The sequence below is a fragment of the Oncorhynchus mykiss genome, chromosome 1 (genome assembly GCF_057628025.1).
Source record: "Oncorhynchus mykiss isolate SJ-2025 chromosome 1, ASM5762802v1, whole genome shotgun sequence".
NCBI lineage: Eukaryota > Metazoa > Chordata > Actinopteri > Salmoniformes > Salmonidae > Oncorhynchus > Oncorhynchus mykiss.
Window position 1 is genome coordinate 3,810,788 of NC_143022.1, and position 11,713 is coordinate 3,822,500.

At 42.4% G+C, this 11,713-nt stretch overlaps 1 protein-coding gene across 1 annotated transcript in view; it reads left to right on the top strand.

The window, feature by feature from the left end:
• Positions 1 to 10,893: 10,893 nt before the first annotated feature.
• bcl6aa (BCL6 transcription repressor aa) overlaps positions 10,894 to 11,713 on the top strand; it is a 63,477-nt gene continuing 62,657 nt past the window's right edge. The window contains exon 1 of the mRNA XM_090232218.1: positions 10,894 to 11,613. Within this exon, the coding sequence (XP_090088344.1) occupies positions 11,586 to 11,613 (28 nt within the window). The 5' untranslated portion in view covers positions 10,894 to 11,585. The remainder of the gene's footprint in view (positions 11,614 to 11,713) is intronic.

An 11,713-nucleotide genomic window follows, 5' to 3' on the forward strand; every position in this document is an offset into this window, starting at 1 on the left:
TCCTCCTGTGGTTAGTTCAGTAGGATCCTCCTGTGGTTAGTTCAGTAGGACCATTCTGTGGTTAGTTCAGTAGGACCATTCTGTGGTTAGTTCAGTAGGATCCTCCTGTGGTTAGTTCAGTAGGACCATTCTGTGGTTAGTTCAGTAGGATCCTCCTGTGGTTAGTTCAGTAGGACCATTCTGTGGTTAGTTCAGTAGGACCATTCTGTGGTTAGTTCAGTAGGATCCTCCTGTGGTTAGTTCAGTAGGACCATTCTGTGGTTAGTTCAGTAGGACCATTCTGTGGTTAGTTCAGTAGGATCCTCCTGTGGTTAGTTCAGTAGGATCCTCCTGTGGTTAGTTCAGTAGGACCATTCTGTGGTTAGTTCAGTAGGACCATTCTGTGGTTAGTTCAGTAGGACCATTCTGTGGTTAGTTCAGTAGGACCATTCTGTGGTTAGTTCAGTAGGACCATTCTGTGGTTAGTTCAGTAGGACCATTCTGTGGTTAGTTCAGTAGGATCCTCCTGTGGTTAGTTCAGTAGGACCATTCTGTGGTTAGTTCAGTAGGATCCTCCTGTGGTTAGTTCAGTAGGATCCTCCTGTGGTTAGTTCAGTAGGATCCTCCTGTGGTTAGTTCAGTAGGACCATTCTGTGGTTAGTTCAGTAGGATCCTCCTGTGGTTAGTTCAGTAGGACCATTCTGTGGTTAGTTCAGTAGGACCATTCTGTGGTTAGTTCAGTAGGACCATTCTGTGGTTAGTTCAGTAGGATCCTCCTGTGGTTAGTTCAGTAGGATCCTCCTGTGGTTAGTTCAGTAGGATCCTCCTGTGGTTAGTTCAGTAGGACCATTCTGTGGTTAGTTCAGTAGGACCCTCCTGTGGTTAGTTCAGTAGGACCATTCTGTGGTTAGTTCAGTAGGATCCTCCTGTGGTTAGTTCAGTAGGACCATTCTGTGGTTAGTTCAGTAGGATCCTCCTGTGGTTAGTTCAGTAGGATCCTCCAGTGGTTAGTTCAGTAGGATCCTCCTGTGGTTAGTTCAGTAGGACCATTCTGTGGTTAGTTCAGTAGGATCCTCCTGTGGTTAGTTCAGTAGGACCATTCTGTGGTTAGTTCAGTAGGATCCTCCTGTGGGTAGTTCAGTAGGACCATTCTGTGGTTAGTTCAGTAGGATCCTCCTGTGGTTAGTTCAGTAGGATCCTGCTGTGGTTAGTTCAGTAGGACCATTCTGTGTTTAGGCCACCATTCACTACTAGAGTATTATAGCAACAGCCAGGGATTTGCATTCCATTCCAGTGTTCAATTCCATTCCATGCCAGTGTTCCATTGCATTTCATGCCAGTGTTCCATTGCATTCCATTCCAGTGTTCAATTCCATTCCATGCCAGTGTTCAATTGCATTTCATGCCAGTGTTCAATTCCATTCCATGCCAGTGTTCCATTCCATTCCATGCCAGTGTTCCAATCCATTCCATGCCAGTGTTCCAATACAGTTCCATGCCAGTGTTCCATTCCATGCCAGTGTTCCATTCCATTCCATGCCAGTGTTCAATTCCATTTCATGCCAGTGTTCCAATCCATTCCATGCCAGTGTTCCAATCCATTCCATGCCAGTGTTCCATTTCATGCCAGTGTTCCAATCCATTCCATGCCAGTGTTCCATTCCATGCCAGTGTTCCAATACAGTTCCATGCCAGTGTTCCATTTCATGCCAGTGTTCCAATCCATTCCATGCCAGTGTTCCAATCCATTCCATGCCAGTGTTCCATTTCATGCCAGTGTTCCAATCCATTCCATGCCAGTGTTCCATTCCATGCCAGTGTTCCAATACAGTTCCATGCCAGTGTTCCATTTCATGCCAGTGTTCCAATCCATTTCATGCCAGTGTTCCAATCCATTCCATGCCAGTGTTCCAATCCATTCCATGCCAGTGTTCCAATCCATTCCATGCCAGTGTTCCATTCCATGCCAGTGTTCCAATACAGTTCCATGCCAGTGTTCCATTTCATGCCAGTGTTCCAATCCATTTCATGCCAGTGTTCCAATCCATTCCATGCCAGTGTTCCAATCCATTCCATGCCAGTGTTCCATTCCATGCCAGTGTTCCAATACAGTTCCATGCCAGTGTTCCATTTCATGCCAGTGTTCCAATCCATTTCATGCCAGTGTTCCAATCCATTCCTTGCCAGTGTTCCATTCCAGCTCTATTCCAGTTCCTTGCCAGTGTTCCATTCCAGCTCTATTCCAGTTCCTTGCCAGTGTTGTCTGCAGCACTCTGCACTTTGTAGTGTAGTGTGCTTGTGTTTAGATAGTCAAAATCCTAGATCCCACATTCCCTGACAGAGGCAGAGCTATCATGCTCAGTCATCATCCTCTCTCTCTGTCTCACAGAAGGCCTTATCCTCCCCTTCCTCTATAAATGCAAGCCAACGCAAAGCGTAAGATTAGGCTCCCCTGACCTTTAACAGTGCTGATAGCAGCCGCGGCGAATGTCAGGGAACTCACAGCCGACACCAAACAAGGCTACTTCCCAAATGGCACCCTGTTCCCTGCATAGTGCACCTAGAGCCCATAGGGTCTGGTCAACACTAGTTTACCATATAGGGAGTAGGGTGCCATTGGGAACGCATCCATGCTTAGTTCACAGCACACAGCTAGATTACAGATCTCTGTGATAGCAGGCAAAGAAATTATTATCGGAAACTGACGTGATAATTACAGACGGTTGGAAAAAGGTTATCGTTTAACACAGAAAGAGCCTCGATGCTCCAGGAAAGCAGGCCTACTGCACCAAGCAGAGCAATCATAGATTATGTCTAGATCATAGACTGTCTGTGTCCCAAATGACACCCCTTTTCCCCTATAAAGTGCACTACTTTAGACCAGGGCCCACTTTGGTGCAAAGTAGTGCACTGCAGATGTTAGCTCTTAATTTGATCCCCCTGCTGTAGCAGGAAACGCAAACTTCTGGTGTATTCCAGGTTTAAAAAGGCGTCTTAAATGTGTCATTTACACTTTAAAATTTCAGACTTGATTTACCGTAAAAAAAAATGCATCAACCCCTACAAAAATGTCATTATAATCCACATAAGTCACATTTCCTGTTGCTGCAGGAATATTTTCCTGATGTGATAAACTGGTCAAATTAAGATCCTACACAGGATAAGGGTGCCACTTGGGATGTAGACTCGAAATGCTTCTAGGGGACTACTATGGACAAAACTCTCCCTACTACATAACCCTGTCTCTGACCAGTAGGCTGTTGAAGAACAAACTCTGTCTCTGACCAGTAGGCTGTTGAAGAACAAACCCTGTCTCTGACCAGTAGGCTGTTGAAGAACAAACCCTGTCTCTGACCAGTAGGCTGTTGAAGAACAAACCCTGTCTCTGACCAGTAGGCTGTTGAAGAACAAACCCTGTCTCTGACCAGTAGGCTGTTGAAGAACAAACCCTGTCTCTGACCAGTAGGCTGTTGAAGAACAAACCCTGTCTCTGACCAGTAGGCTGTTGAAGAACAGAATCATAATCCACAGTGGTATAAAGTACTTAAGTAAAACTACTTTAAAGTACTACTTAAGTCGTTTTTGGGAGTATCTGTACTCTACTATTTATATTTTGGACAACTTTTACTTCACTACTACTTTTTACTGAATAAATTTCCCCTGACACCCAAAAGTACTAGTTACATTTTGAATGCTTAGCAGGACAGGAACATGGCCCAATTCACACACTTATCAAGAGAATGTCCCTGGTCATCCCTACTAGCCTCTGATCTGGAGGACTCACTAAACAGAGAACATCCCTGGTCCTCCCTACTGACTCTGATCTGGTGGACTCACTAAACAGAGAACTTCCCTGGTCATCCCTACTGCCTCTGATCTGGTGGACTCACTAAACAGAGAACTTCCCTGGTCATCCCTACTGCCTCTGATCTGGAGGACTCACTAAACAGAGAACATCCCTGGTGATCCATACTGACTCTCGTCTGGAGGACTCACTAAACAGAGAACATCCCTGGTCATCCCTATTGCCCCTGGGCTGGAGGACTCACTAAACAGAGAACGTCCCTGGTCATCCCTACTGCCTCTGATCTGGAGGACTCACTAAACAGAGAACATCCCTGGTCATACCTACTAGACTCTGATCTGGAGGACTCACTAAACAGAGAACATCACTGGTCATCCCTACTGTCTCTGATCTGGAGGACTCACTAAACAGAGAACATCCCTGGTCATCCCTACTGCCTCTGATCTGGAGGACTCACTAAACAGAGAACATCCCTGGTCATCCCTACTGCCTCTGATCTGGAGGACTCACTAAACAGAGAACATCCCTGGTCATCCCTACTGCCTCTGATCTGGAGGACTCACTAAACAGAGAACATCCCTGGTCATCCCTACTAGCCTGTGATCTGGAGGACTCACTAAACACAATTGCTTAATTTATAAATGAGGCCTGAGTGTTGGAGCGTGCCCCTGGCTATCCGTAAATACATTTAAAAAATACAATTGTGCCTCTGGTTTGCTTAATATAAGGTATTTGAAATGATTTATACTTTTACTTTTGATGCTTAAATATATTTAAAACCAAATACTTTTAGATTTTTACTCAAGTAGTATTTTACTGGGTGACTTTCACCTCTATATCTTACATTTACTCAAGTGTGACAATTGGATACTTTTTCCACCACTGATCATCCGCCATGTTTTGTCTCTCCAAAAGGTTCCTGAGAAAAAGGCCTGTAAAGTTTAAAGATAAAACGGCTAGAAAATGAGTTCTCTATGCAATATACATTAAAGACAGAAGTGTGTTTAATGTCAAATTAATCGTAGGATTTGTTGTGATTAAACACAATTGATGGCAAATTCAGAATTTGCTCAAATGGAGATGTAATTTAAGATTTTTTTATACAAAATGTTATTGTATTTGTTATGGTATGTGGATAATATACGAATTATATATAATATAATAATATAATATCATGTACAGTACGGTATATGGATAATATATAGATAAAATATAATATAATGTACATTATGGAATATGGATAATATATAGATAATATATAATATAATGTACATTATGGATTATGGATAATATATAGATAAAATAATGTACAGTATGGTACATGGTCTGTTATTATTATTATTGGGATAGTATCGACATGCATGCTACGGAATCCACACTTAAATTGCTGGATACTACTTATCATTGCGCACTCAGGTTTATTACGGGTGTTAGCTACAGAACTCAACACTGTGTTTTATATCATAATGTGGGTTGGACTTCGCTGTCCGTGAGACGAGAACGACGTGCTCTCGTGTTTGTCTATAAAGCACTTCTGAATAAACTACCTTCTTATTTATCATCACTCATCAATATTAGAATTATAATTCCTAAAACCAGGTCTCAAGCTTGGATTACACTTGAGGCCCATGTGATCTCCACAGAGTTGGGTATGGATTCCACTTGATGCCCATGTGATCTCCACATAGTTGGGCATGGATTCCACTTGATGCCCATGTGATCTCCACAGAGTTGGGTATGGATTCCACTTGATGCCTATGTGATCTCCACAGAGTTGGGTATGGATTCCACTTGATGCCCATGTGATCTCCACATAGTTGGGCATGGATTCCACTTGAGGCCCATGTGATCTCCACAGAGTTGGGTATGGATTCCACTTGAGGCCCATGTGATCTCCACAGAGTTGGGTATGGATTACACTTGATGCCCATGTGATCTCCACAGAGTTGGGTATGGATTCCACTTGATGCCCATGTGATCTCCACAGAGTTGGGTATGGATTCCACTTGAGGCCCATGTGATCTCCACAGAGTTGGGTATGGATTCCACTTGAGGCCCATGTGATCTCCACAGAGTTGGGTATGGATTCCACTTGATGCCCATGTGATCTCCACAGAGTTGGGTATGGATTCCACTTGAGGCCCATGTGATCTCCACAGAGTTGGGTATGGATTCCACTTGAGGCCCATGTGATTTCCACAGAGTTGGGTATGGATTCCACTTGAGGCCCATGTGATCTCCACAGAGTTGGGTATGGATTCCACTTGAGGCCCATGTGATCTCCACAGAGTTGGGTATGGATTACACTTGAGGCCCATGTGATCTCCACAGAGTTGGGTATGGATTCCACTTGAGGCCCATGTGATTTCCACAGAGTTGGGTATGGATTCCACTTGAGGCCCATGTGATCTCCACAGAGTTGGGTATGGATTCCACTTGAGGCCCGTGTGATCTCCACAGAGTTGGGTATGGATTACACTTGAGGCCCATGTGATCTCCACAGAGTTGGGTATGGATTCCACTTGAGGCCCATGTGATCTCCACAGAGTTGGGTATGGATTCCACTTGAGGCCCATGTGATTTCCACAGAGTTGGGTATGGATTCCACTTGAGGCCCATGTGATCTCCACAGAGTTGGGTATGGATTCCACTTGAGGCCCATGTGATCTCCACAGAGTTGGGTATGGATTACACTTGAGGCCCATGTGATCTCCACAGAGTTGGGTATGGATTCCACTTGAGGCCCATGTGATCTCCACAGAGTTGGGTATGGATTCCACTTGAGGCCCATGTGATTTCCACAGAGTTGGGTATGGATTCCACTTGAGGCCCATGTGATCTCCACAGAGTTGGGTATGGATTCCACTTGAGGCCCATGTGATCTCCACAGAGTTGGGTATGGATTACACATGAGGCCCATGTGATTTCCCCAGAGTTGGGTATGGCTGCCTTTTTACACTCCTTGCCTATGGAATAGCCTGCAGACTAAACTTCAACTTGAGACTCTTGTCCCCCTGTCGCTCATTTTAAATATTTATTGGAGGATTTTTATTTTTGTATTGCTTGCAACTGTTTCGGGTAATGCAAGTTCTTGTGCTGTTAGGGGAATAACCTGTCAGGGGAATAACCTGTTGGGGGAATAATCTGTTAGGGGAATAACCTGTTAGTAGAATAACCTGTTAGGAGAATAACCTGTTAGGGGAATAACCTGTTAGGGGAATAACCTGTTAGGAGAATAACCTGTTAGGGGAATAACCTGTTAGGGGAATGACCTGTTAGTAGAATAACCTGTTAGGGGAATAACCTGTTAGGGGAATAACCTGTAATCTGCTGCTGTATTTGTTGGTGTTATCTGTGATCGTTTTGTCTTGTTTAGTTTTTTAATCATTGGACCTAAACTGTATGTGTAAACATGTGTACGCAGGGCCCAGCTGTAACAGAGACCTTGGTCTCAGGCTGTGATCCTTGTTGAAATAAAGGTATAATAATAAAAATATGGATAATATATAATATACAGTATGGTATATGGGATAATATATAATGTACAGTATGGTATAGGGGATAATATATAGAAATTGTATGGACAATATATGGTCAACATATGGATAATGTATGGCTAATATATGGATAATATATGAATATTGTATGGACAAGATAGGGATAATATATGGATAATGTGTAAATAATGTATGGATAATGCATGGATAATGTTTGAATAATGTGTGGATAATGCATGGATAATGTTCGAATAATGTATGGATAATGCATGGATAATGTGTGGATAATGTATGGATAATGTATGGATAATGTACGGATAATGTACAGATAATGTGTGGGTAATGTGTGGATAATGTGTGGATAATGTATGGATAATGTATGGATAATGTATGGATAATGTGTGGATAATAGTTGGATAATGTATGGATAATGTGTGGATAATGTGTGGATAATAGTTGAATAATGTATGGATAATGTGTGGATAATGTGTGGATAAAGTGTGGATAATGGTTGAATAATGTATGGATAATGTATGGATAAGGTGTGGATAATGTGTGGATAATGTGTGGATAATAGTTGAATAATGTATGGATAATGTGTGGATAATGTGTGGATAAAGTGTGGATAATGGTTGAATAATGTATGGATAATGTATGGATAAGGTGTGGATAATGTGTGGATAATGTGTGGATAATGTGTGGATAATGTATGAATAATGTGTGGATAATGTATGGATAATGTATGGATAATGTATGGATCATGTGTGGATAATGTGTGGATAATGTGTGGATAATGTATGTATTAACAACCAATTAGTGTCCAGGATCTAAACTAACCATTTTATAATATATGGATCATGTATGGATAATGCAAGACTCAACAGGCATTGCACCACCTCCTAAAGTAAGTGACCTTTGACCTGTTGTGATATTTTCATTAGTGTGTCAAGTGGTTGAGAGGTTTAATCTGCTGCTCCTTGATCAGAACATTATCCCCCGAATGATGGGATCTCACTGAAGCTCAGCTCAACGGTAATTTAACGTTAGCCAGTGGGTCCCACGACAACGCATTATTCTGGCTGTTAATTAATAATGCAGACATTTCACTGCCCCGAGGAACGTCCAGGACAGACACATCTCTGCCTGTGAACTTCTGTGTAAATAAAATGGTTTATCATGAAGTAGAGTTGTTTTTATTCCTTTCCGTTTTATCTGGTCAATGTTATACAAAATGATACTCAGAAAACTGCCTCATTTCTTGATTTGTTGTCCACTAGCTGAATAATTTTTTTTTTTTAAATTGTGTAGTTTTGTTTGGATTTTCAGACTTCTCAACGTGGCTGGTCGTCTATGATGCTGCTCTACACCAACAGGGACGATTGGTCATATAGATCTACTCAAAGACCCTCAGAAAGTCAATGTAAAGTCAACGTAAAGTCAACGTAAAGTCAATGTAAAGTCAATGTAAAGTCAACGTAAAATCAACGTAAAGTCAATGTAAAATCAATGCAAAGTCAATGTAAAGTCAATGTAAAGTCAATGTAAAATCAATGCAAAGTCAATGTAAAGTCAATGTAAAATCAATGTAAAGTCAATGTAAAATAAATGCAAAGTCAATGTAAAGTCAATGTAAAGTCAATGTAAAATCAATGCAAAGTCAATGTAAAATAAATGCAAAGTCAATGTAAAGTCAATGTAAAGTCAATGTAAAATAAATGCAAAGTCAATGTAAAGTCAATGTAAAGTCAATGTAAAATCAATGCAAAGTCAATGTAAAATCAATGCAAAGTCAATGTAAAATCAATGTAAAGTGAATGTAAAATCAAAGTAAAGTCAATGTAAAATCAGTGCAAATTCAATGTTAAATCAATGTAAAGTCAATGTAAAATCAATGCAAATTCAATGTTAAATCAATGTAAAGTCAATGTAAAATCAATGCAAATTCAATGTTAAATCAATGTAAAGTCAATGTAAAATCAATGCAAAGTCAATGTAAAATCAATGTAAAGTGAATGTAAAATCAATGCAAATTCAATGTTAAATCAATGTAAAGTCAATGTAAAATCAATGCAAATTCAATGTTAAATCAATGTAAAGTCAATGTAAAGTCAATGTAAAGTCAATGTAAAGTGAATGTAAAATCAACGTAAAGTAAATGTAAAATCAATGTAAAGTCAATGTAAAATCAATGCAAATTCAATGTTAAATCAATGTAAAGTCAATGTAAAATCAATGCAAAGTCAATGTAAAATCAATGCAAAGTCAATGTAAAGTGAATGTAAAATCAACGTAAAATCAACGTAAAGTTAATGTAAAGCCCTACACTAAAAACATCAACCAACATGCTGGGACGTGGAACTGCAGCTCTGGGGATTAGGACGATAAATCAAAAGAGTTGACATGTGTTATGTTGACACCCATCAACAAACATAAAAGGATCAAAACCTTTCACTTGACGTATTAGGACCCATCTGACCCCACAAAGCCACAAGGCCAAACACCACTTCATTCCTAAGCTCACATTCATTTTGTAATATTTCTGAGCCATCAAGCTTTTTTTTCCCCCCAAGATCATCATGCTTTGAAATACAGACGCATTCAGAATACTGCTTACCGGACAGCTTTTAAACTTCAACAGAGAAGAGGATTCATTTGAGGAAACTATATTATTTGTGTTGATAGTTTCTGGGTGAAAGTGCTCTCTCCAGCAGATCGGATGGGGGTTCTGTATGATCTGTACTGGAAACGATGTGATAATACCCATAATGTTAATGTTGTAAAAGTCACATTAATACTGGTTGTGTTTTCTTGAATTACTGACCAATTTCATCTCAAACTGTCGATCGTCTGCCCTTCCCTGCTCTGTGTTGCCTGACCTCTGCCCTGTGCTGCCTGCCTGACCTCTGCCCTGTGCTGCCTGACCTCTGCCCTGTGCTGCCTGACTGACCTCTGCCCTGCCCTGTGCTGCCTGCCTGACCCCTGCCCTGCCCTGTGCTGTCTGCCTGTCCTCTGCCCTGTGCTGCCTGTCCTCTGCCCTGTCCTGTGCTGCCTGCCTGACCTCTGACCTGCCCTGTGCTGTCTGCCTGTCCTCTGCCCTGTGCTGCCTGTCCTCTGCCCTGCCCTGTGCTGCCTGCCTGTCCTCTGCCCTGCCCCATGTAGTGATAGTACCAGGCTGTAGTGATGTAATGACCCCCCCCGACAGACCAGTTATAAAGAGCAATATCCAGTTCCAGGGTTGAGATCAGCTTAGGTAGATTAAGGCTCTAGGACACTGCCGTGTTGGTTGTATAAAAGCCGTGTTGATAAACAATGTGTTGTTGCTGTATATGAAATGAAAGACTGTAATCTGGCAGATGGCCTGGGGGTCCAAGAGAGAGCTGCTCCATATTACAGGCAATGCTAGTCCAGGGTTTAGGCTTCCTGTGACTTAATGGGATTTCAGATTCCTACTCATTCTAACGAGAGAGAGAGAGAGAGAGAAGAGAGAGAGAGAGAGAGAGAGAGAAGAGAGAGAGAGAGAGAGAGAGAGAGAGAGAGAGAGAAAAGTGGGATTATTGCATAGGCTGTTTAATCTTTTTTTTTCTGTAAAATGGAGCTGGCCCTGTGGTTTTAGCATTCGTGGGAAGTGGAGCGACCGAGGGAGTGTCGACCGCCCGACCGCCCGCCCGACCAAGCGCTACATTCAATGAACGCTAGAGTGCAGGCAGCCCATCAGCTGAGAGTGCCAACGATGCCCTGTGGAGCGTTTCTCTAACGTGCATCGCGCTCAGTCAACTCGACTCACTTCAACCTATCTGCCGCGCCTCCTTTCTACAGTAGAACCACTACCATCCTGTCAGGGAAAGCTTCCCAAGGTTTCACTAACTCCGCTCAGCCTCGCCAGCCAGACGATCGCCAGCCAGACAAACGAGACACGAAGCCTTTCCTTCTGCCACCAGGACAGACAGCTGTGTCCTCCGAGCCCTAGATGCCACTCAGCAAGGTTTGAGCCCCAATCTTACATTCCGTTTAGTTTCTGCATGATCCAAGCCTTTTGCCGCTGCGCTTTCAGAGCATCATCCCGCTTTGCCTCTCGCTGAACCCAGGATATCTTCTCCTCCTCAGCACAACAGCTAACTGAGCTCTGTGGCTGAGAGACTAGCAGTCCTGTCTGGTTCTGTCCGGTCCGGACCTGTCGTGTCTTGTCTCTCTATAGACATTCGAACTCAGACCTTCTTCAAGTTCCAGAACTCGGCCAGCCCAAGGTTCTGAAGTCAGCAATAAACACCTTCTCTTCTGATTGACACCTCATCTCAGTTCCCAGCATGCCTCACTCCTTCCAGCAGAAGCAAGGTGAGAAGCCTTCCTCTAGTCGTTTGGTGTAATATCTCCTTTCTGCTGACATCTAAATGATTTACTTAGGATCTAATTGTGTAGTCTAATTGGCACTTAT